Source organism: Crotalus tigris, unplaced genomic scaffold (genome assembly GCF_016545835.1).
Source record: "Crotalus tigris isolate CLP2741 ecotype Arizona unplaced genomic scaffold, ASM1654583v1 scf7180000017639.5415321, whole genome shotgun sequence".
NCBI lineage: Eukaryota > Metazoa > Chordata > Lepidosauria > Squamata > Viperidae > Crotalus > Crotalus tigris.
The window spans coordinates 248,286-274,345 of NW_024096532.1; the positions used below are offsets into that span (position 1 = coordinate 248,286).

The window sequence follows — 26,060 nt, forward strand, 5'->3', positions numbered from 1 at the left end:
ATTTCAGTAAGCACATCCATTGGGAAAAACACTGCCTATTACTTCTACGGTAGTTATTGGATATTCGGGTGAACTGGTGGTTGATCTTATAGAACAGGCATGTCAAACTCGCGATGTCATGTGACGTCGCGTGACGTATCGTGACATTTTCCCCATTGCCGGCAATGGGGTGAGCGCTGTTTCGGGATGACACATCCGGACTGGGGGCTGGCAGTTTGGCATTCCTGTTATAGAAGAATCAAATACAAAGATAAAGAGGAAATGAAATTTCTATCAAGGAACCTATGGCTATAATAATTCCATTTTTCCCCTCCATAAATATATAATCAATTCTTTAATTGGTTATTTAAGAAAGCCAAGTTTATTAAAGAAACTTATCAAAAGACAAAAAAATGGAATGTCCATATTAAAAAAATATGCATACTGTTTCATAGACTCTCTATTATTTTATCATCTACAAAGAATACAGGTTCTGTGAGGCTACTTTTTTTCAAGAGAACCATCTTTCTCATTTTAAAGCATCTATCTGCAAAATGTCTTTACAGGTACTGCTGCATTCTATATACAATGCTCCTTCCCAGCTTCTAATATTTGCAGGGTTGGGGTGTTTAGAGGCCAAGCCATCTCTTTACCATGTTTAAGATCTCCCATGCTGACAATAGCACATCCTGCTCTTTGCAGGCAGAAAAGGCCTCATTAGGAATGGTGGGTAAAGTATGATATTTGGGATACTGTGTTATCTTGTCATCCACGCCGTGTTCCCTGAGCACATCTATCTGCTCAGGAAGTTTAGCCAGCTCACATCCATAAGATGCTGCCTTATCAGCCAGCTTTGCAAGAGAGAGATTCCTCTTAAAGCCACCTCCCTGGTTGTACTCAACTGCTGTCAGAGTCTTCTCCATAGCCCGGAAAGTCACATACAGCAGCCATTCAGTGCTGCCATTTCCAGCAATGCTGGCTGCTACCTGCAGATCACATTCTGCTTGCCGGAGCCAACGCTTTGCCTCCAGGAAACAGTGATTTGGTTGTGATTTTGAAGAGTTTGGTCCACATCGATGGTATGACCAGAAATCGTAACTGCCTCCTCCTCCTCCTCCTCCTCCTCCTCTTCCTCCTCCACCACCACCACTTCTGGTAAATTCATAGTGCCTCTGTTGATGCTGATGAGCTTGCTGATCCCATTCACTCCAACAGTCTGAGAAGTTTCTGTGATAGGAATTGCTACTTTTGGGGCCATTTGACCTCATTCCCTTCTCCATCTCCTTGATATTTTCTTTAAGATATATGAAGAGTTCATTAGCAGAATCTTCCTGGCCAAGATTTTTATCTGGGTGGTAACATAGATATAATCTTCTAAGGGCTTTCTTCTTCTCCTCTTCTGAAAGTCTCCAAACTTGATCTAGGCACGCATCTATCTCTTTCTTCACCTCGCTCAGTGGCCGGTGATGCCAATACTCATTAATATCTGGTCTTACTACTTGGGCAGCATCAGCGGAAACTGCAGCCAGCACTACCATTTTATTTGAATCGGAGACTGGCTTATTTCTCTTGAAATGGTACAAGTCATAAGCAGTCACTTCTTCTTGCCGACCTCCTCCCAAGTCAATACGATATCTGTGTATTTGACCAGCACCATTCTTCTGTGACTCAAGTACTTCAAGGACAACAGCATACAGGTAATGCTCCTTGGGCTGGGAAGAAGCCAGATAGCCCACATAATCTCCTTTCATAAAGGTATGCAGAATGCTCATATCCAGACTGTCATACCATTCCTCAGGGATATCTTCTCCTGGAGGAGGAAGATCATAAGCATTTAGGTTTCCTTGCTGATACAGGGGCACTCTGCGTTTCTCTAGGACTTTAGCAGTATCTTTAGGTCTTTCGCAAGCTAGAATTTCCATGAGGATCCCCATAGCTTCTGGCTGAAGTCTTTCTCCCAAAAGCTTATTAATTTCAATGGCTAGAGTTGAGAAAATATGTATTCCCTCTTGCCGACTCATGCTTTCCTGGTGAGTAAGGTAAATCTTTGTCTTGCCATCTGGTGTTGTTGCAACATGCACTGTCTTGACACGTTCAGTTTCCCCTAAAAGTTGCAGGTTGTAGACCATTACAATGCAGAGCTTTTCACAGCACACCACTTCTAGCTGATCTGGAGAGAAGAGTCCGTCATTTATGTCTTCTATCTCTTCCGTTTTACTCTGCCATTTCAGTAGTGCAATCAGCGCATTCTGGAAATCAAGAGAAACCAGAAGTTCTTTGAGACTGTTCTGAAACTCACAGTATTCCCGATACATGCACAGTGTCAGAGAGGTCTCTTCTAGTTGTTCTTCAACAATGTTATCCAAATTCTTGGGGTGCAGATTTTCAGGTAGCAAGCGCAGAAGTTTCCACTGCTTATACTTGTCCGCTGATATGGAACATTCAGAGAGATCAACCAGAAAGCGAAGTGTGTTTTTCAAAGCAAGGGGTTCTTGGCCAGATTGGTAGAAACTAAATACTAAAGTGTTTGATGGATATAGCTTCCCATCAATGCAAGGGAGATAAAGTTCTTGCAGCTTTGAGAAATCCACTGGCTCCTTTGCTTCTTCCAACAGATGGAAGAGAAACTGAGTGGCCCTGAGCACTGCTTTAGTAAGATTGGCCTGCAGTTTCATCCGTTCTGTAGTCTCTTCTTGGATCCTGGCCAGAACACTGGCATAATGATAGATGGTTGGCTCAGTTTGCATTCCCAACTTTTCAAAGACATCTATACAACCCCCTAACTTAGATGGCAGCATGTACATGTATGGCCGAAAGTCATTTGAGTGTTGCAAATGGACCACCACATTTTCTGCCGTAGCTACTTCATTATCATCTGTCAGTATCACAGGAAGGCCTTTAAGGGAATTCACATCTATTTCTTCCTGTTCTGACAGGAATTTGTACATGCATTTTAGAACTTCTGCCCGAGTTTCCTTATTTTCTAGGGTATCACAGGTTACTTGACAGACATTGCTCAAATTTTCCAAGACCACTTCGGTAGGTACTGTGCATATCACTCCAAGTTTTTTTAAAACATCCCTACCTTCTTTTCCAACATGGTCCTTAAAAGAGAAAGCAACTGCTGAAGTCCAAAAGAGTGCAACATTTTTTGAACAGTACAAAGAACCTTGGGGTGCCACTGGAGATCTGCAAGGGGCATATGGCGTGTGAAGGCTACACAGTTTATCAGGGAGGAGACGTGGTACAAGGAAACGGAGCTTGGACAATTTTGCCAGGAAGGAATTAGACAGTTCATCTTTTGCTCTGGAAAATAGATATTTCAAGAGTGCTTTACTTTTTCCTCGGACACTTTCAGAAGTGGAACCGCTGCCAAATGCCTCTCGTTCAACCTGGGTAGCACATTTCAAAAAATCTTCCTCAGAAATCACCTCCTGCAAACCCACATCCAATAAAAACATGTTCACTTCAAACATATTGATTGGACGCATTGAATCATAGAATTCCTCTGGTACAAATCGAGAGCATAATCCCAACTCTTGAAAAATTGTATCATTCTGATATTGGTAGAAGTATGATACAGGACGCAACACATTCTCCTCATCCCGAATGAAGGCAAAGGATTTGAATCTTGACACCACAACTGGTTTCTGGGTCTCATACTCTTCATCATAGTGTAACTTGATGTTGAAGAGTAACTTCAAGGCTTCCAGTACTTTGGCCTCAGGAAGACTGGGTATCTGAGGTAAAAGTAGCATAAACTGTTGCAAATCATTCATTTCTCCAATACCAAAGCACTTGCTCAACTTTTGATTCCAACTGGTGTCCTTGAGTAAAACAGTCCTTCCATCCAATTCATAAAGTTCCAAAAAGTTCTTACAGAGCTTTGGATTTTTGGATACCAGACGATAGACTTTATCATATGAAACTAGGGATACATATTTTTCTTGATATGTCTCAAAGACAGGCAAAGCTTTCAGTTTTGCTAATAATGCTTGATTATTTAACTTTCCCAGATCCTCACAGAGAAACCTCAAGAGTATATCATAATCAAGTGACTCAAGTTCATTCCAGCATAGGCTACTGTGGGTAGACAGTTGCTCCAGCACTTCTATAGAGTCTTCGATCTTCAGTAGCTCTGGACTGATGCAGTATACAGTCAACTCTGGAGGCAACAGGGACTTATCTAATTTGGCAAAGCCCAGCTTATGAAGAATTTCACAAACTGGGCTTAAGTTATTAGGTATCAACGTACCAAGGGATTCAAGAGGAATCAACATACTGGAACCATAGACAGGGAGCAGAGTACATCCTTTGAAGAGGGAAATGAGCTTTGCAAATAGCTCGTTCCTTTTTTCCTTATTCTGTGTCTCACAGATTTGACTTTCAAAGAACTTCCACACTTTCCCTAACCAACTCTTCTGGCGTTTGCTATCATTACCCCAGCTATCCAGTGTCAACATCTCTTGTATGTAAGCCACAGATTCATCTAAAGTAAACTTCTTCAGGAATTCCATTTCTAATAGAAGCTGATTCAGATTGCAATCTGCAAAGGCAGAAAAACAATGCTGACGATGTGGGAAAAGCTCAGAAGCACTGGTCTTCTGATAAACAGGTTCTTGTTGGCTGAAACATCTCAGCACATTATCATTAGTCACCAGTAATGGAAGTCCTTCCACGCAATTCACATCATCAGAGCACAGTCCACTGAGAGAAAAGGTTAGGAGAGCAAAGCAAATGCAACGATTCTTTACAGGAGTTTGATTTAGTGAGCATGGTAAGAAGTTGAGCACACTCTTCAAAAAATGACAGAGGGAAGGAGAATCGAGAGTCAGTACATCAATTTCCGCCATAACAAATTGGTCATGTATCTCTTGTAGTTGTTCAAAGGCAGGGACCAAGCTCATGCCCAGCTCCTGAAGAGTGCGCTCAAGAATTTTATCCTCTATTGTATTCTTCAGGAAATAGGGGCCTCTGGTGGAATCCTCTTCTTTGGGTGCACTCCAACACACCCTTATTGTTTCAATTCTACGGGCTTTTTTGTAATTAACATTTTTCTGATAAACTGGCAACAATGGGAGCTGGTCTTTATGCATCAGCTTATACAGATGGGTTACCAGCTGCTGCCAAACAGGGGATACATCTTTGGTCACAATTGGAAAATATTGCAAATACTTCTGAGCAAGTTGATCATGGCATTTCTGCAGAGTATGAAATTTCAGTGGTTCCCTCCCAAATGTCTGGCACAGGTTTTTAAGTAACTGGCCATATAAAGGGGCCAGCAGATATTGCATGACTAACCTATTCCAGGTTGAACTGACATCCCCTTCACTGCTATCTTTCCTTAAGTCACGCCGAGCTGAATCCACATCAAAGTTCCCATTGACATGGATGGGAAGGCCTGTCCTTCCTGGCAGGGGCAATGTGCAGAAAGCCCTCCCACACACTTGTCTATTAAGACAAACAGCTACACCACCATATGGCAGTAGCATGCCCTCTATGGTCTCTGGGCTGTCCATTCCAATTTGCCTTCCAACCCACCAGATGCTGGGATCACGCAAGAGATTAGTGCTGATCTTCATTTTGTAGAAGACGGTTACTGGTTTGCTCATCTCCAGGCCTCCTGCTGCAGCTCTCTGCTGCAGATGTTTCTGGTACTCGAGCCTTCCAGGTTCCCCTCCTTCAGTTTCAACCCGCAATAACTCTTTGGGTTTCCTGTCTTCCTCACCCATAACAGAGAAAATTACAGTGCGAATGTGATTGAGGAACACCATGAGACATTCTGCGTCTTCTTTAAGAGCTTCCAACATATTCTCCATATCTATCTCAGACACTGATTTCTGACAAATAGGAGAGAGGTTCTCCCCTGCAGGAGTACGCAGGGGCAACCGGAAAAGTGTGCCCTGTTCCAACTCAAACACATCAGGCAAAAAGGTGTCATAAATATTCAAAAAGGCCTCTCTGAAACCTTTTGTGAGATTGTACTGTGCACCAGGTGAAACCTCATCAGACTCTGGGAGATAACGCAATGTGGGATCAAAGACACATAGTGTTCTATTCCCTGTGACAAATGCAGGGCAATCTGTCAAATGGTAAACAGTGTTGAATCCCAGACCATATTTTCCTGTAGCATCCCACCTTCCTCTTTTGCCACCATGGCCTAAGCGCTGGATCCCCTCAATATCGCTCAATTGGAAGGTCCGGTTGTTATAGATGCAGAGGGCTGGACCTTGAAGAGACTTCCAGTCATCACTGAAAACACGCTCTGTTGGATGCTGGCGGCGATCCCAAAGGAAATGGATGACACTCGCACCAGCATCGTCAGCGTTCTGCAGCAGCTCTTTCAGCACATCCTGTGAAGAGGAATACTCCCGAAGGATGTTAGATAGGCGGGTACAAGAGTCCTCCTTAGCTCCAAAATCTGTGCCCCAAAGAGAAAGTTTCTGAATCCGTAACCTGGACAGTATACGGTGCTTTTTGGTCGATATGCCACAGCGCACAGCAATTTCCCGTGGAATCATACTATGGCAAAATGGTGTTCCACTCTCACGTGGGAGCCATGGAGTATCATCAAACAACAGCTTAGGCAATTGTCGTAGGACTTTGTCCTGGTCTGGGAAAAACATTTTCTGGGACAAATAAGAATCCAGTTGTTGATTTTCTGGCAAAACTCCAGCAAGTCCTGCAGTGATCAACCTAAGTACAATTTCTAGTTTTTCTACAGAAAGTGGCTGTCCAGCTGTATTTTCAGCCAGGGCTTCCAGAACAGAAGCATAATCATCCAAGGTAAATACATCACGTAGACCGATACACTCCCACAGATTCTTTTGTTGCCAGTACTCCTCAGGCAATTTGAAGAGATATGGAATAGCGTCGAAAGCCAGATTGTGAGACACTTTACATATTGGCACAAAGCCAACACTGACCAGGATGAAGGGGAATGTCTGTGCCTTTTGCGCTATCTCTACCCTACTTTCATTGTTCTGGACTGCATCATTGAGAAAAGCATAACAATTTTGGACCATCTTAGCCAACTTTTTTTTGGAGAGAGCATTGGAACAAAAGGATGCTTTCTCCAGTTGCTTTAGCACTGTAGTTACAGATGGTTTGCATTTCACTCCTAGGAATTCCATTATCTCCTTAGAGAGCTTGGAGTTTCCCCCAAGGGCTTCCTTGTCCAGGATTGGTTCAATCAAATGTACTAAGGAATTCAGCTTGTGGTAGTAAATCTCACTGGGGCAGCAGATTTTACGCATATTCCCAGGAAGCACTACAATCTGTGGTTCTGGTAAGAGTAACGAGAAGGCTCTCACTGCTATAGAACTCAGTTGTGTCTCGCAAATGATATCATCATCCAAAATGCAAGCATGATTAAGTGGGCGCCATTTTTGTCCATCAGAGAAGAGAACTGGCTGCTCCCCGTTTACTCCATCGATTAGCGCTTGATAGAAGGCTTTGGCTGCTTCAGTGAAAGGATATTTGGTACTGTATATATCAGGCCAAAAATCATAATACTCGTAGTCCTCCAGCAGTTCTTGTTTGTACATGTGTCGGAGCTGATTTAGTGCCCCAAGCCATGCAGCTGTCACTGAATCTCGTAGCAGTGCTATATTCCACTGGCCCTTTTCTGTGGTATCCCAGAGTCCTTTGCGATTACTAAGCACAGCGAAGGGAGCTGTGAGATGCAGTGGGAGACCTGATTCAATGGGAAGAGGTAAGAAACAGAAGACATGGCCTTTAAAACCACGTATATCCGGGAGCCATCGTCCAATGGTGGTACTAGGGCGGAGTGGTAAGGCTACCCTAGCAGAAGGAGGCAAGAAATGGATACCCCTTTTTCTTCCCTTTCTGAATATTTCCTCAGCTTCTCCACCAGCTGAACATGCATGAAGCAGAAAATGGTGGATATCCACAACTGATTGCCAAGTTGTTCTCAATCGTATAAGGGCAAAGCCCATCTCATTCAGTACTTCTCGGCTTACTGTTGCCAGTGGCTGCACAACCTCTGGAGAACTGAAACCCTGTGCAAGGCAGGAGAGTGATACCTCCTGCACATTATGCAAGAAAATCAGCAGGTACTGGGACATCTCCTGGAAACCAGTTTCTAGTCCTTTGATCCGGCTGGGTCCAAATGGCTCAGGGCATATCTGAGATTCTTTGGCCTCCTGTTCAGTGCGGAAAGGCAAACGGATCAGAGTGCCTTGTTATTTCTCTCCAATTCGACATCCAAATATTCCCCTGAAAGGCCAAAATTGCTCTGGAAATGAAGCAGCGACTCTGGAGGTCAAATTCAAACGGATGCCTGGTCGGGCTGAACTATGGATATGTTTTCGGAGATGGGTGATATTGGGATCAAAGATAAGGACAGTGTGACCACTGAGAAGGAAAGGCACATCAGTCATATGATAGACAGTGCAGAAACCTAGGCCAAAGCGACCAATCTTGTCCTCCTGGTGCTCCTTGGTGGCTGCACCTAGTTGGGTAATGTTGGAGAAATCTGCCTCAGTAAACAGTGCATCATTCTGGGCCCAAAGGGCCGGGCCTTGGCAAGTAGCCATGCCAGGATCCAGAAGTCCTTTAGTAGCGTCATGCTGCCGGAGGTCTATTAAGAAGTGGCAAGTCTTAGCACTGGCATCCTCGGCATTCTGCAGCAGTTCCTGAAACACATCAGCATCCTGGCTGTACTCCCGAAGGATGTTACGGATCCGGAGAGTGATGGGCTCTGAAGGCCCCCAAGCCTCAAACAGTTCTAAGCCTGACAACTTGGTACTCATCATCTCCACCCCAAAGAAAGCAGCTGTGGCAGAAGAAACCGCTTCATGCACCAAAATGGGTAGGTCTCCACCCAAATCAGCAAGATGGGCACGATCCATGTCACAATACAGTGCTGAACTGGCAGGGCGAAGAGCAAAACCAACCAAACCTACGATCTGCACCGGTATAAGCATTTCCTCTTCCCCATGGTGACCTTGATTGCTAAGCCAGTCCAAAACAGCTATGAAGAGGAGTAGTTCAGCCTGTGTACCCCCTTTTGGTCTGGCATTGATTTGTTCTGCCAGCTTACGAAGAGCCTGGTCTACATCTTTCTCGCTGGGTGACTGCTGGACACCCCATTTTGCAAAAAGCTGCCTATAGTCTTGGAAATCCGGAGGAACTCGTGGCATTAGGAGTGCAAAGTCCAAATCATTAGGAAAGGACAGTACCACGTCTTTTGGGCACGAGAAGCCCTTCCCATTCCACACTGAAGTGTACGTGGGTGGATGCGGGAAATCGAAGAGATGCTGTTGCATGTGTTGATAGATGCTACGCAACTTTGCAGTTAACAGGGGTGTCTCTTTAGGGCAATAGGCTTGTACCAGGTCAGCTAAGTTTTCCATCACCTTTTCTGGAGGAGGTAAGCGTTCCAGGCCCAATTCTTCTGCAGCGTGGGCCCAAAAAGCATTTGTCAGTCCCATGACCTGTCCTACAAGACCTGCATACCTCTCTGAACGAATTGATTCAGGTGCTAGGAAGACTCCAGCTGGCCCAAGCTTAGAGGAATTGATGGCAGGAACCCAAGGCAAGGACCTCAGCTGCTTCAGCATCTCAGGAGATAAACGTGACAGTAGGGGACTCTCATTGCAAACCCGGATAAGGGCCTGGGATTTGGCCTTGGCAGTTGCCATTTCACTTACAGCCACTTCCCTTGCAGCAGTTATTGCATCTGCTGGAGAGACAGCACTAAGATCTGATTTCAGACCCAGCGTACGAAGGATTCGCAACATTGCTTGCTCCTGAAAGGGCCCTTTGGGAAAATGGCTCGGTCTTAATAAAGCCAGCAATGTGCTGTTCTCTGGATCGTAGAGATGACAGGGACGAAGCAATTCTGTTGATCCGCAATCCACAAATGGAAGATCGTGGCACAAAGCTTGTAATTCTTGGCTCTGGCTAAAAAGTGTATCTCCATTGCGCAATAACCACAACATGAATTGCTTGGCATCCTCAGTCCGATTGGCATAGGACCCCTTCTTCATTGCTCGGACACACAGCAAGCACAGATCCGGCGTCCCCAGAAGCTTTCTGCGGATTTTGAAGAGCAAGCATCGTTCAGCTTCATTGCGACACAAGAGCACAGGCTCTGGAGTCAAGAGATTTGTAGGCACTGGTGGAACCAAGGTCTTTTCTAAAGCCAAATAATCCTGGGCTGATACCAAGGCTGCCTTGGAAGGTGGAAGAAGAGAAGGCATCTTGAAGAAGAGTGGCAATTTAGTGAGGACTCCGATATCTTTTTGAGAGAATGAGACAGCTGTAGAGAGAAAAGCACTCAAGCTTTCAATCTGGCAGGTGGACAAAAATGTCAGGTGGTTTGTTACATTTGCTACTCCCAGATGGACAAAAACTTGCAGGACATTGCTAGGTGTGGGTTCTAGAACATATTCTTTTAGTTGGTGGTGGGACCAACTGGAGTCCCACTTCTGGATCACGGTGCAGCCCAACACTTCCAAAATTTTAGCCACTGCGTCTGGCAAACAGTGCCCATTATGCCTTTGGAATATGAGGGTGGGTTGGGGCAAAAGTCGAGCCAACTGAATGCCATTGAGAGAATTATACAGAGGCGTCAGTGGTATTATCGGGCATCCCTCAAAGGGTTCCAGGGAAGAGGCATGGTGTGCCAGGAAAGTCCAGAAAGCGGAAATCCACTCAAGGGGAGGTTCGCCAGGATACGCACTGGGGCTCCAAATAACAGGAACAGATTTGCTGCTGACCCAACCTCTCGGGAGAGCTCTGGGAAGATTCTTCTCAATGATGGCTTGATTCAAGGAGACCAGATTTTTGAATAACCCTAGAGAGACAGGAAAGACACAAGGATCAAGTACCAATGTTTGTGCATCTCTGTTGGAGGAATGTCTTTGGAGATTCTCAGTCATAAGGTCCTTTTTCAAAAGGCAACTACACTTCATTTTCTCTTTGAGGAAAAAGTTTTGCTTCTCATCCAAGAAGCTTCATCGGTTCTGACTGGAGGGTGGGGGGATAAAAAGACCAGTTCTGACCTTAGAGTTAGTTCTGACTGGATAGTCTCTCTTCAGAACTAATCCTTCCATTCCCCCCACCATCCAATCAGAACTGATGAAGCTTCTTGGATGAGTAGCAAAATATATTCCTCAAAGAGAAAACAAAGTTCAGTTGCCTTTTGAAAAAGCACCTTTGCGATATCTCTGTTGGAGCTAAAGATTTACGGAAATATTTTTGATCTGTGCTAAAGGCTATATCGCAAACGTCTCTGAATGGTTTGAGATCATGCTGTTGTGGGGTCCTTGGAGATCTCTGAACATGATTGTTTTCTTGCAGACATTCCATTACCCAACTAGGTAACTTCATCAGTGCACCAAGAACCCCTCAGCACTAAGGCCCCCAACCCTGAGCTACAAATATTCTCTTCCAGAGGTACCATACTAATTTTCTAGCTAATTGCATTTGATGATTCTAACAAGAGAATGCCGACACACTATTGGAATGTTAGTCTAGAAGCAAGGAGACTTAGGTTCAAGCCACGATTCTAGTTGGAAAGGTTACTTTTCAGACTTTGCAGTGAGTAGCTCTATTACATGCACTCTGTGCCTGATCCAAATCAGATCAGATAGTCTTACATACTCAAATGACCTCTGAAGGCACTTTTGTGGCCAGAAGTCAAAACGTCTCGTTTACTCTACAACTGACAAAAAAAGTCTTTGACTTCCTTTGGGAGAAAATTGCATTTGCCCTTTGTTTTCTATTGGAAGAAAATCCTGAATCTCGAGAAGACGAATCCTCCTCCTACCCTTTGCTTTACAGAACCATAAATTAAAACCAAAAAGGAGGAGAACGACTTTTCCCTTTTAACTGCACCAGTAAGTCAGGTGTATCCTACCTGATTAGCAATTGCAATATGGAAAAGCTCACTATCCTTCTTCTAGGGCAGGAGTGTCAAACTGCCGGCCTGCGGGCCAGACATGTCATTCAGAAGCTGCGCCCACCCCATTGCCAAAACCATCCCGATACGTTGCGTGACGTCACGAGTTTGACATGTCTGTTCTAGGGTATAGTCTGTTCTCAGAGAGCAGCTAGCTGCTATGTGTCTACATGGACATGCTAAGACCCAATCATATTGTCCTTCAGATATATTCAATTAACTCCATCCTCTGCAACCAGTATCCCACTGAGATAGTAGAAGTTGCAATCAACTGGATAAGCCTGCTTCCAGCCACTCTAATGGGATGGAACAATTACTTTGAACATACACATGAAGGAGAGCCACAACCGAAGACAACACTACTGTTGTTTTAGTTGTGGCTCTTCTTTCCGTTCCTCAAGGTTATTCTCACAGCCCATTACCCTCCCTTGCTTGAGGGGCTCACATAAGGGAAAGATAACAGCTTACTTTTTTTGGCAATTGCTTGCAAATGGTTCAGCAACACAGGAGTTAGATCTTTGGGAAGAAATTGGTTGGCCAAACCAGGCAAAAGAATTCTGCAAAACCAAGAGAAAGGATCCATAAATAAACTACAAAGTACTGAGAAGGTTAATAAAATGGATCTTACTCTATATATTTTAAGGTTGTAAATACTACACAGGCCCATCAAATATTAAGGCAATTGGTTTATTTAGCAAACTCCAAGCTTAATTCTTCACACTCTCACTGCCATCTCCCTGGATGATGTCTGTTACCATGAATAATTTCTTCCATCTTTTTCGAAACAAACAAACATTTTCTACAAGTCAACAACCATTCTTACTTTTTTAGTATGGTAACCGGTCTATTTGGCAAAATACAGACTAAAAAGTGATGCAGCTTTCTATTTAATTTTCTTTGCCTAGCCCTAGAACATAAGATGTCTTAGGAAATAAAGGTATGTTCAGTCCAAGATTTAGAGTGTGACATCTCTAAATGCATCTCTTGACGCTGACCTTCAGCGGTTCTGGAACAAATCAGTAAAGTTCTGCTTCCCTTTATAGTTAAAGCATTTTGAATTTCTACCTTAACAGATGTTCAAGCCTGACTAAATTCAGATAATCAAATCAGGAGGTACAGTATGCTGAAGGAGGAAGAAAGGGAAGACAAAATTAGACTATTTTGGGGAGGGAATGAGGGGAGGCTGCTCACCTGGGAAAGTTAGGATTCTCAATAAATACGGTCTCTCCAGCATCTCCAAAGCAGGTATAGTGCCCATTGGCTGTTGGAAGTAGGGGCAGATCCTTCAGTTCCAGGTAACACCCATCTTCAACCAAATATTCCAATAACAACTTTTTCTCAGACTCTGTGAGCCAATTCCAGATGTTGGCAGCACGTTGCAGTGCCCCTCCCACAAACTTGGATGTGGCCTCCTGCACTACTGTCCCATCTTTTGCACCCAACACCAAGGCTTGACGCACATGAGGAGGGGCTGCTACCAGCGGTGATCCTGCCAAAAGGAGGGCCTTCTCCAGCACTGGGCCTATGGGCTTATCCAAGACTGGCTTTGGCAAAAGGATGGCTTCAGAAGGATGGAGCAAGCGAGGGTCCCCCTCTCCAACCCTCACCAAGAGTTTCATGTTCCTTAATCTCTGGCATATTTCAGTTACTAGAGGCTTGTACCGGAGTTGTTGGCTATGAGTTGGGTCTGGCCATGCCCCATATGGGTCACCAGGACAGGAGGAGGCCAGCACCACCATTTGGCAATAAGCAACAGGCAGTACCTCCTCCATAAGTAAGTGGTTCCAACGGCCCTCAGCCCCCCGTGCCTGGGACCCCTCCTCAGACCACTGCACATGCCTCCTGTCATCAGTGAGTTGAAAGGGAGCACTGATGTGCAGTGGCAATCCAGTGACGTTTTCCTCAGTGGCTGGGAGAGGCAAGACACAGCTAAGGCGGCCGGTGCATCTGTCCTGCAAACAGTAGGCCAAGGATAATGCTGGTGTGGATCTCACCTTCTCAGCCAGGTCCCACAATCCCCGGAGAGCATTTTTTTTTGCTTCTGCTGACAATATGAGCCACTCACAGCTGGTGGCTTTAGCAACCCCACTACCTTGTAAAGCAAGTGTTTTGATGCAGCCATTGGTCTCCAGTGTGGCGCCAAGATTGTAATCAGCAAATATTTCTGAGATACTTCTGTTTCTACCCTGGTTCAGAGATGCTTTGATTGGTTTTTGAACGTCTTGAACGGCATTTGACTCACAATATGGACGAGCTGAGACATCAGCCTTTAGCAGCTCACAAATGGCACCGTCGGACCCAACCATGCCCAGGGTCACTTTCTGGATGTTCCTGAGAAACAGCAAGCTAATGGGGGCATCATTTAAGAATGAGCGCAGCAGTTCCTGCACCCGTTGTGCACTGTAGATGTTGTCTGAGATCTTGGAGGGGCTCTGCCGAATAGGAAAGCGAAAGAGGGTGCCAGGGAAGTGGCCTTTGACTGCTGGGCAGGGTTTACCAAGGGATTCCAGTGTTGCCCAGAATGGTTGGAATTGATCAGATGCCTCCTCCCATTCCTCTATATTCCACAGCTGACCTCCTTCCTCAAGTGCTATTTGCTGTGTGTCCAGCACTCCCAAAAATTCACCAGAGAGAATTGATGGAAAATCTGAAGGATGAGAAGGAAAATTTAGCTTCACAAACATGCGGTGAGCACTCCTACTTCAATTACTTTCCTCCTCTCTTATTTCAGTCCGTATTAGTCAATAGTAGCCACTTGGATCTTGGATCTTAACAGTGTTGTACCTGATTAATACTTGGACCACCAGAAAATATTAATGTCGTAGACCAGATAACCAGGCAATGTACCCCAAGAACAACCAACTGATTGCAGAGGGACAATATTGTGTAAAACAAAGTTGAAAATGGCAGGGAATGGCAAAGGGCAACCAGCATTGGATTGTTGCTAAGCAAAGAGCAAATGCACTCAGCAGAGCTGAATTTCACCCTACAACAATGTTTCCTTTCCAGTTTTAAGATGTGTGGACTTCAACTCCCATAATTCTGTGAATTGAAATCCACACATGTTAAAATTGTCGAGGTGGAGTTTAGATCAAAAAGTTGGTATTACTTTAGAGGATGTGAATTTGGTAAAACAGATTAAAGATCAAACTCGAGCCCATATAAAGAGAATTTATAATGTTTTAATAGAATTGGATTCTGAAATGGAGTTAGTTAAAGACTGTATGGTAAAATGGGCTCAAAATATTCAAGAGCCGATTTTATTGGACACATGGGAGACAATTTGGATTAGAAATGTAAAATTTACTCAAGCTCAAAATTTAAGAGAAAATTTCTATAAAATGTTTTATAGATGGCATTTGGATCCTCAAAAGCTGTCCTGCATGTATCTTAATTTACAGCCCAAATGTTGGAGATGTGGAAGTTTAGATGCAACCTATTTTCATATTTGGTGGACTTGTAGAGACATAAAAGCTTTTTGGATTAAGATTTGGTGGAATATTCAAAAGATTTTTAAGAGAAAGATAAAGTTTACGCCGCAATTTTTTTTGTTGGGTATTATTGTAGATTTTGATGTTAAAGAAATTAATTTGATGTTGAATCTTATAACAGCTGCAAGATTACTGGTGGGGCAATATTGGAAGAAAAATTATTTGCCTACTATGGGAGAATGGATACTTAAGGTGTCTAATTTAGCAGAAATGGCAAAAATCTCTGCTTATTTGAAGGACTATTCACAAGAAAAATATATTTCGGTTTGGAGAAGATGGATTGATTATATTCAAAAGAAATATGAGACTGAAAAGTATTATCTTGCTTTTGAGTAAATTTTAGATTATTATTAATAGTTTAATATGGTTGAATTTATATTATTTTTAGTATTATGGTTTAATTATATTATTATTTTTGTTTTTAATTTGTTAATATTTATTTTGAAAAGGAGTTAAAGTATGTTATGGATTTGATTGATAGTATAATCGGGTAATGTTAGTTAAATTATGTTTGTTTATTTGTAACCCTGTAATCAGCTCTGGGAAGTGGGGGAACGGGGGAGGGGTGGGAGGGATTTGGGATGTATTGTATGAAATTTTTAAAACTTTTAATAAAAAAAATTGTCAAGGTTAAGCAACAATGTTCCAGAGTATCTTCACTTTATTGGATGTTCACATATCACATTAGGTTCTAGCAGCCATTCCTCTGGGTTAAATCAAACCTCGCAAATCACATCAAGGCTTAGTGACCTATACAAACCTTACTGCGCTAAACCACACTTATTACATTCACAGTATGCTACAATTGGCTGGATTTGTGCAAAACAATAAATGATAAGCCACGGTTGATAAATCAGGTGGCACAATGTGATTTGTTTGGTTTTAAATTAAGGCAATGTGGATACTTTTGACAAAACTCCTCCCTTATCTAAAATATCAGGAATGTGTCTTGCTGGATTTCATATATACAAAGCACAGAATTCCATTTTCTTGAAATACTTCAGAATTTTGGCAGTGGAGGTAAAAGAAAAAACTATGCCCAAGAAATGTTTTCAGAAATGTGTGTCGGTTTTGAAATTTGCTCTCTCCTGAATCAAGATGTGCAGAACTACTCACCAGTAATATGATAGACAGAATTGAAGCCTAAGCCGAATCTACCAACAGTAGATGGATCATCTTCCTTATGACTGATGCCGGGACTCTTGATCCCCTCCCAGTCATCCTCAGAGAAAATGCCATTATTGTAAGCCAGAAGTGCAGGTCCTAAGAAAGAAAAACATGGACTACATATATTCCTTTTTTAACACGAGGGATTACAGGGTCATAAAAGAGAGTTTATTCCTTGTAGTATTCCACCTGCAAAGGACATCTATTTTTTCTCGCCATGTATATGTGTACATCTGAACTAGACTGTGTTGTTTCTCTGTATCATATATGTGTGTGTATGTGGTATAAGCATAATTTTTGTCATGTTTATGCAGTGTATATTGGAAGTGGTTATCCTTTGGGAGCTGAATGCAACAAAATTTTATTTTAATGTATGCTGATAAGTGACAATAAAGTCCTATTCTATTCTATTCTATTCTATTCTATTCTATTCTATTCTATTCTATTCTATTCTATTCTATTCCATTCCATTCCATTCCACTCCACTCTCCCAGTCCACTTTTGCCACTTTCCAGTCTCTTTACCCCATGCACTCCTCTTCTTTATTTCCACCAACCTCCAAATACTGGGAGTCTGCAGAGAATTCCAATAGGCCAGTTAGTGTTACCTCCAACCAATCGCAGGAGAACAAAAACTGTCATTCAGTCAAGGCTCCACTCCTGAACAACAGCAGCTCCTGGAGTAAGAAACCCCCCTCTAATTACTGCTGCACACACCCATGCTTCCCGGCTATGCTATGTTTGACCTTTTTGCAAAAGTTGCGGTTGATCTCTGAAGAGAATGCTTCCTAGTGCCAACAAAACATTGACTATTGCAATGTGCCTTACAGGGGGCTACCCTTGAAGAATATTTGGAAGTTACAACTGGCATTGAATGCAGTCATGCAAATAGTATGTGGGGTCCCTAGAGTGGCCCATGTCGTACCACTGTTCCTTGAGCTGCACTAGTTGCCAGTTTAATTCCAGACCTGGCTCTGCCAACTGGCTTGGGCCCTGATGGGGGCTGATTCTGGAAATGGTTAATGGACAAAGAGAGCTCTACCTCCTCCCCATACACATCTTGCTCCCTTCCTTCCCACCTTGTCAATTTTAAATTAATTTGAGCGTTAATATTTATTGTTTCCATGTTTTATCTTTTTTATGATTGTAAACCACCTAGAGTTGCTTCTAGGAAAGATGGACAGCATAGAAGTGTGCATGCCATGCATACATACATACATTCATACATAATTCTTCCTGTCTGTAAATTCCCACTCATAGCTGAGATAATGAAAAAAACCAATTTTGTAGCCTGGTGGTATCTTATTAGCCCTTCAAGGCAGAGCAAATAAAAAAACGACAAGGTTGGGATTTTAGGAATAAATAATTATAGTAAGATAGACTAGAGTCAGACTCTTGAAAGTTTATCCAAGTTTCTCTCTGTCCCACCTTATAATAAACAACATCAAGGCATGGTTATTTTGACTTTCTTTCTCACATTCCCCCTTTTCTCAAGGTTTGCAATCTTTTCTGGTCATTCAATACCACTCATTCAGCATCACTGTAAATTTGAAGAGTTGCTGAAAGAGTGGATGTTAAATGAAGACTACTTGCATCAAAACCTGAATTGTGGACCCAACTAGTTAACTCAGAGATACAATTAGCCTCCAAAAACCCTTTCTTGTCAACATTCTCAAGTGGGCTAGACAGGAAACATGACCAGATGAGCTAAGCCTAGTTTATTGTAAAGGTAAGTTAACAGAATCCTGCTACTTTGAAAATACAAGTCTCCTGCTGTCTCTTTTGTAGCCTTAGGGGAGAGGCTCTTCTGAGTCTCTTTCTCCGCTCCTTATGCAGCTCTGGACTATACCCTCTTTTATCTGATCATGTCCTAGGCAACATCTCTTCTTTCCCTCTCTCAAGGTCATTCTCATATACCAGTAGTTCTGGAGTCCTGCTGCTAAAGCTGTGGGCAGCTATTTTGTGGGGCTACCTACTGCAGACCTGCAATCTGCCTGGGAAAGGAAACAGCAACTCTTCAACTACTGCCAACGCTCCCAGGTAAAACCAGACAGGAAACAGGACTAGATGAACTAAGTCTACTTCACTGTAGGGCTACACTAACAGAAGTCTGAAAAGTACAATCTTCCCACCCACCACTTTTAACTGCTTGATCCATTTTAACTGTCAGGTCCTTCCTCAGTTTCTTCCTGCAACTCAGTGATTCTCAACCTTTCTAATGCCGTGACCCCATAATACAGTTCCCCATGTTGCGGTGACCCCCAAGTGGGTGTGGTCACCAATAAGAGGGAGTAGGACAGCTAGGGAAAAGGGAAAAAAATGGCGGACAGCATAGTTTGGTGACCCCCATGAAATTGTCATTCGACCCCAAATGGGGTCCCGACCCATAGGTTGAGAACCACTGCTGCAACTCTTAAAGCAACTGAAGGCTTCTGCCCCTCTTATCCGATTGTTTCCTAGGCAGACTCTCTCCTCTTCTCCCAAGGTCACCCATGCATTCCATTACAGCAGAGGTGGGGAATGATGGCCCCTTTATGACTTTTGGACTTTGACTTCCAGAATTCCTGAGCCAGCATAGCATAGCTGGCTGAGGACTTCTGGGAATTGAAGTCCACGAGTAAAAAGGGCCATCGTTCCCCACCCCTGCAATTTACCAATCTCTATACTGGGTGTGGGGAGGTGGTCTTTTTGGTGCTGGAAGAACTGGCACCAGGATCCCCTGCTTCCTCCTTTTTTTCCTCCCCCGAAGGGAGAATGGCTCTTTTGTGGCCATTTCTCTGATCCCAGGAAGTGATGACACCATGAGAATGGGAAACTGACCAAAAGCAGCATGAGAAATAAGCCGAGAATGAGTCTTGCTGGCAGACCTCTAATCTCACCAGCTTCCTGGAAACAGTCTTCTGTGGCCAGGAACTGCATACCAAATGAGGTATTCCCCCCACCCTTCCCTTTCTGCATTTGAGGACAGAACCCCCTATTTGGATTCACTGCATGGGCAGAATATGGGTTGCAAATATCATCATCACTTTACATCATCGTTCTTTTCTGCCAGCTCCTGCGCTGGGGAAACACTCTTTCCTTGCTGCCACGTGGCTGTGTTCTAAAAAGATTTACTGGCAAGGTCACTTAGGAAGCCAGCCACGAGAGGACAGAGTGGAGAAAGAGTTCTTGCTAATGGAAAAACAACCTATGCCCCAAACTCCCTGTGATGCATATCGCAGAACTAATGTCTCAGCATTTGGGAAATAAAAACATGCTTGTCTGCCAAAAGCAACATGGAAATATCTTGATTGGCCCCAAGGCCCAAAACAAAAAACTGCCTTTCAGCCAACTGAAGAACAGCCATTGGTAAACGAAGATTGATAAAATGAGATTGATTTTACAAGCTGAAGGTGTTCTTGATCTAAGCATCACCCACGTTATTTGGATGTAGGCTAAACATAACACTGGTACAGCCGGGTAGTTAAGGAATCAATGGCAAATGACTTCTGGAAAAACAAAAAAGAGAGACTTGTCCAATAAAGACAAACTCAAAGGATGATGTGGGGATGGAGGGATGATTTCTGTACACATAGACATCTTAAATTAGGATGACCACGAGGAACCCGATAGAAATAACCCCCAAAATCCAGTTTCATTTTCCACATTCTCTTGTGAGAATTCATACAGGTAGTCCTCGGCTTACAACCTTTTGTTTCAAAGTTACGACAGCGACAGCACTGAAAAAAGTGACCTATGACCGTTTTTCAGACTTATAATCATTGCAGCATCCCCGTGGTCACGTGATCAAAATTCAGATGCTTGGCAACTGTTTCATATTTATGACTGTTGCAGTGTCATATGATGTGATGTGCAGGTCATGTGATCACCTCTTGCGATCTTCTGACAAACAAAGTCAACGGAGGGACCAGAATCAATTCACAACCTTGTTACTAACTTAACAACTGCAGTGATTCAGTAGTGGCAAGAAAAGCCGTAAAATGGGGCAAAACAACTCTCTCACTTAGCGATAGACATTTTGGGCTCAAATTAGTCGAGGACTGTCTCTAAAATACAAGGCTTTTAAAAATGCAATTTCTTTATTTCTAAGAAGGGAGGATAGCAGTGGTTCTCAACTTTTTTAATGCCGCGACCCCCAACCGGTCGTAAATCAAGGACTACTCAACCGGTCGTAAGTTGAGGACTACTCAACTGGTGCAGCACCGTTTGCAGAATAGGACTTTTGGCAGGCTCAGCAGGGCAGAGACAGCCTGGACAATTCCTATTGGCTTTTGAAAGCCAATAGAATTAGACTCTATTCAAGAGAGTCTATTCTATTGGCTTTCAAAAGCCAATAGAATAAAAGGGAGTAGCACAGCTACGGAAAAGGGGGAAAAATGGTGGACTGCATTGTTTGGCGACCCCCATGAAATGGTCGTTCGACCCCAAATGGGGTCCCGACCCACAGATTAAGAACCACTGGAGGATAGCATCAAATTAAATGGGATAACAGGCCTGGCTGCCTGGAAAGTGCAGGGGGCCCTGTTGTCCAATGTACAAGTAAAAGAAATGGAAAAATATTCCTTAAACCCCATAATAATGCAATCTTCTTGTGCTATAATATATCCAATTTTCCTTCTATCAGTTCAGTATGGATCATAGGCCTGTGTGTCAGGATTTTGCACCCCAAGGCACACAACACAGATCTCAAACATCAGGAGCCCTCAATTGACAGCTGGAATTATTTCTGGGTGAAGGTGAACAGCTTTTAGTCTTCCACATGTTCTGCTCAATACCTTGGGTGCTTGCCAGTCCATCGGAGAAAAGACTTTGTGTTCCAAAACTCCGTTCATCGTAGAGTAAAATCACCTCTTCAGCAACCGCGTCATCTGCATTTTGGATCAGCTCCTTTGAGAAGAGGCAGAAAATCAGAGGCAGATTCAGGTAGACAATGAAGCTAGTAAACATTAAGCTGTGCCTTTATGAATACACCATCCTGTAAAACTCATCTGAGAGGAAGTGCTAGATACCTGAGAAACGAGGAAGGCAGTAGATGGGGTCTACCTGTACATTATTATATAACTAAATGAAAAGGTATAAATGAAAATATATCTAACACAAATGGCTTCCATCCCCAAAACACCAGATTTCCCTAACCTGTTGATCTACATGAGGGTGGGAACTGTAGTTGTCAACATTTCCTTTAGCATGAATAGCACAACAGTAGAATTCCTGGTGTAAACTGAAAGTATAATTTTCAGGAGTCTGCCCACCCCATTTTCATGTATGTTGTTATTATTGTTGTTAATTGCAAAGTCGTGTCCGACCCATCGCGACCCCATGGACAATGTTCCTCCAGGTCTTCCTGTCCTCTACCATCTTCTGGAATCCATTTAAGTTCACACCTACTGCTTCAGTGACTCCATCCAGCCATCTCATTCTCTGTTGTCCCCTTCTTCTATTGCCCTCAATCTTTCCCAGCATTAGGCCCTTCTCCAGTGAGTCCTTCCTTCTCATTAGGTGGCCAAACTATATTTCAACTCTAATCATTCCCTCAATAGTTTCCAAATAATTTTATAAGGTAAGTTGAAATAATACATCAATTAAAAGAGATAATTATATATGTTTACTCAGCAGTAAATCCCAAATTATCCAGATTACCTAAATTACTATCAAATTGACTAATTACTTATGTTCATATATCTTTTTTGAACAAATAAAAAGTGCTGTGATTTTTTTTTTATTAAAAAGTTTTTATTTTCCATTTATTCATACAAAATAAAATAAATTCCTAACCATTGGTACCTCCTGCCCATTCCCCCCAGGCTGCGTCCACCCTCTCTAATCCTTCCCCACTTCCCTCCTCTTTCTCTCCTCCCCTCCTATTCTCTTCCCCTCCCCTTCTCCTCTAACCATCCTACTTTTTTATACAGCATGTGTATGCATGTATATATATGTAGGACATTTTTCTTACTTTTATTTCATGTAGAAAACAAAACTGCTCCTTAGATATTGCTGATAAATAAATTGTGGAATATTCTAAAAGTAGAAACCATGTTCCTTGCAACAAAATACAATATGGCACTTACCCATATACACATATAGGTGCATTTAACCATCCAATTAACCAAAACAAACGAAAAATAGTTTGCATATACATTGAATTACATTTATGAGACAAGCAGCTATATAAATGTGATGATGAATCAATGAATGAATGAACGAACAAAGCAGCTAGAGTCTACTCCTGTGTCAATATTTCCAAAGACAAAAAAATCCAGTGTTTAAAGCTCTTACTAACCCACCTTTAATATCTGCCCTCCATCTGGGTATTTGCGAAGGATACCCTGCAAATACTTGAGGATGGGAGGTGGTTTCTGCCGAAAGCCCTTCCTGAAAGACAGACAAACTTCAGTACAGGGCATAAGGACCTTGTAATAGCCACCTTCCAGCAATGCCTATTCAGATACATTGTGTAGCTAATCCATCTATCTAACACCAGAACAGGAGTTTGTGACCTTGCAGAAGTTACAAGGAACAAGAATTCTAAACCTCTTTTACTGCTGTCAGTTCTGTTGGGAAAGGCTGGGACCTTTACTAACATCTTGAGGATGCCAGGTTTTCAGCCATTGTTCCAAAGGGGCTGGGGAGGAGGGGGAGGGGTCCTGCCTTAAAACAAGGCAGAAGTATGAGAAGACAGAATGATACAGGCAGTTATTGACTTACAGCCATTCATTTAGCAATCATTCAAAGTTACAACATCACTGTAAAACAGAGGTACAAATAGTAAAAAAAAGTTAAATATTTAGGTATTCATCTTTCAGCTAAGTGTTCGTCAATAAAAGAAGACAATTATACAAAATTATTGAAGCAAATAAAGCTAGACTTGGAAAGATGGAAAAATCTGCAGCTGTCAATATTAGGAAGAATATTGCTACAATAAAAATGAACGTGTTGCCGAAGATTATATTTCTATTTCAAACAATTCTGATAAAACTTGAGAGAAAATTCTTTCAAGATTTAAATTCATTAATTTTGAACTTTATTTGGCAGGGGAAAAAAGCTGGAATTAAGATGAAACATTACAAAATGCTAAGGAAAATGGAGGTTTTGGATTGCCGGAATGGACATTGTATTGCCAAATATCTGTGTTAACATGGGTGAAAGAGTGGATAACACTTAGAAATAAAAGGTTGTTGTATCTAGAGGGACATGATTTACAATTGGGGTGGCACGCTTTCTTATGGTACGGGAAAAACAAAGTTCATCAGTACTTTCAAAATCATTTTATAAGAAATGCCTTGTCAACAGTATGGGAAAAAATTAAAGCTAAAATATATTTAAAAATTCCAGGGTGGTTATCAACGATGGAGGCATTTATACATCTGAATTTGGTAGACTTTGAAAAAATAGGGACATTAAAGATATTCTAAATATTGATGGGAAATTAAAATCTAAACAAGAACTGGAAAATCAGGGAATTAACTTAGTGGGCACATTTACAGATACAAAGTAGATATGAAAAAGATGTAAAAATGTATGGATTTTATAAGCATCAAACTATGTTTGATAAGATTTTGTTAACCTCAGATGAGAAACTAATTAAGAAAATGTATAACTTTTTGTTAATTTTGGATATGGAAAGTGAACAAGTGAAAGAAACAATGACAAGATGGGGGAAGCAGGATTATGAAGGCATGATCACTTAACAACTGCAATGATTTGCTTAACAACTGTGGCAAAAAAAAGGTTATAAAATTGGGTATGACTCATTTAACAACTGCCTTGCACAGTAATAAACATTCTGGTCCCAGTTGTAGTCCTTAAGTTGAAGACTACCTGTACAAATACAACGCCCCATAAAATTATATGAGCCAGCCAAGATAATTCAAGATTAAAACTTTGTCCAGAAATTACCCATAGATTTAAATTTTAAATTGTTGAACAGTTTTCTTCATTGCACAGCAGGCAAGGTTTACCACATATATTTACTAGTCAGCTCTGGTTTATACGGTTGTATTCATACAACACATTAAGCCATCAACAAATGATATTCTGGCCACATTTAGCCCATCACCATTTCTCTCTCAGCCTATGTCCTCACAAGGTGATTCCAAGGCTAGAACAAAGGGATTAAGAGTGAGATATGTATGAAAAACTCTGTTATTGGACTATTGACTACCCAATCACCATGCTGCTTCCTAAATATCTGAATGTAAAATCGAAAAAATTAATAAAACTTGTTTTTAAAAAAATGTGAGATGGTCGTCTCTAAATTTGATAAATAAATTGGTCAAATGGACATATGATCAGTGGGACAATTCAGGCTGATTTCCCATAAGCCTTGGGCGTAGCTGCAAGTGACCCTCAAAAAATATTGCCAAATTATAATATTTAATTGGATGGAGGGTAATATTAGCTACTACAGCTGGATATACTTTGAAAAAAAAGTACTTTGAACACTATAGCAGTTAACCTCTTTTCTCTTTTTTAAAACGGCCAGAACAAAAAAGTTCTTTCACTTCAAACATCAACTCGAATTTTCATGAGTGGATTCCTTAAGGAACAGATTCAACTTTTTAGGATCACAGAATGTGGCTGCTTTAAGGAATAACAACAGAGGTGTTGCATCTCTATGAGATCCAAAATTCTTTTACCAAATTTTATTTATTTGTAACCCACCTTTATTATTTTTGCAAATAATTCAAGGTGTCAAACATATCCAACACATCTTCCTGCTCCTCCTTTCTCCACAACAACAACCTTGTGAGGTGGGTTGGGCTGAGAGAGAGAGAGTGAGTGACTGGCCCAAAGTTATCCAGCTAGCTTTCATGGCTAAGGCAGGACTTGAACTCACAGTTCCCTGCTTTCTAGCCCGGCATCTTAACCACTAAGATCTGAAGCACCCCTCTTAAATTCACTAGGAAGAATGGTATATAAACTCTGTTCAAAGCCTCATGTGAAATTGCTGTTAGTGAAAAGCAGGCTGGGAACATTAATAAAATATAGATCCATGTACACAAATCAGTTATTTAGAATCAAATTTATGTTAGTTCTGATTCTACACATTTTGGGGGTATAGTCATTGCCCCCCCCCAAAAAAATTGGGGGGGGGGGCATTTAAAGATCCTTACAGAAATTAGATAAAAAGAAACAGAAAAATATACCGGAGAGTTTGGGCCAGCCTATACAATACTGTAGCAGTGATATTTCTGGGAGGGATCTGGGGCCGAGAGACGCTTCCCAATATTGCAAAGATAGGGTAAATCTTTTTCTTCCCACTCTTTCCTCTTCCTCTTTACAGCTACATAGAGGGTTTTGTGTTTGCGCAAGCTTGCTCCTGTGCTATGAAGTCAATTTCTGTCTAGTCCCTGCGGTTCCCTTGGCAAAGTTTTTCAGAAATGCCTTTTTTTTGCCTTTTTCTTGCTAAGTCTGAGAGAGAGAGAAACTGGTCCAAAGTCACCCAACTGTCTTTGTGTTTAAGGCAAGACTAAAATTCACGGTCTCCCAGTTTCT

The 26,060-nt window shown here is 42.2% G+C and overlaps 1 protein-coding gene across 1 annotated transcript in view; it reads right to left on the reverse strand.

Annotated features, from left to right (window-relative positions):
• Positions 1-348: 348 nt before the first annotated feature.
• The window catches only part of LOC120304423 (sacsin-like), a 30,149-nt gene continuing 4,437 nt past the window's right edge, over positions 349-26,060 (reverse strand). The window contains exons 4-9 of the mRNA XM_039334941.1: positions 22,850-22,937; positions 21,341-21,452; positions 16,516-16,662; positions 13,100-14,555; positions 12,377-12,465; positions 349-10,801 (exon numbers count right to left, since the gene is read on the reverse strand). Coding sequence (XP_039190875.1) covers positions 8,184-10,801; positions 12,377-12,465; positions 13,100-14,555; positions 16,516-16,662; positions 21,341-21,452; positions 22,850-22,937 — 4,510 coding nt within the window. The 3' untranslated portion in view covers positions 349-8,183. The remainder of the gene's footprint in view (positions 10,802-12,376; positions 12,466-13,099; positions 14,556-16,515; positions 16,663-21,340; positions 21,453-22,849; positions 22,938-26,060) is intronic.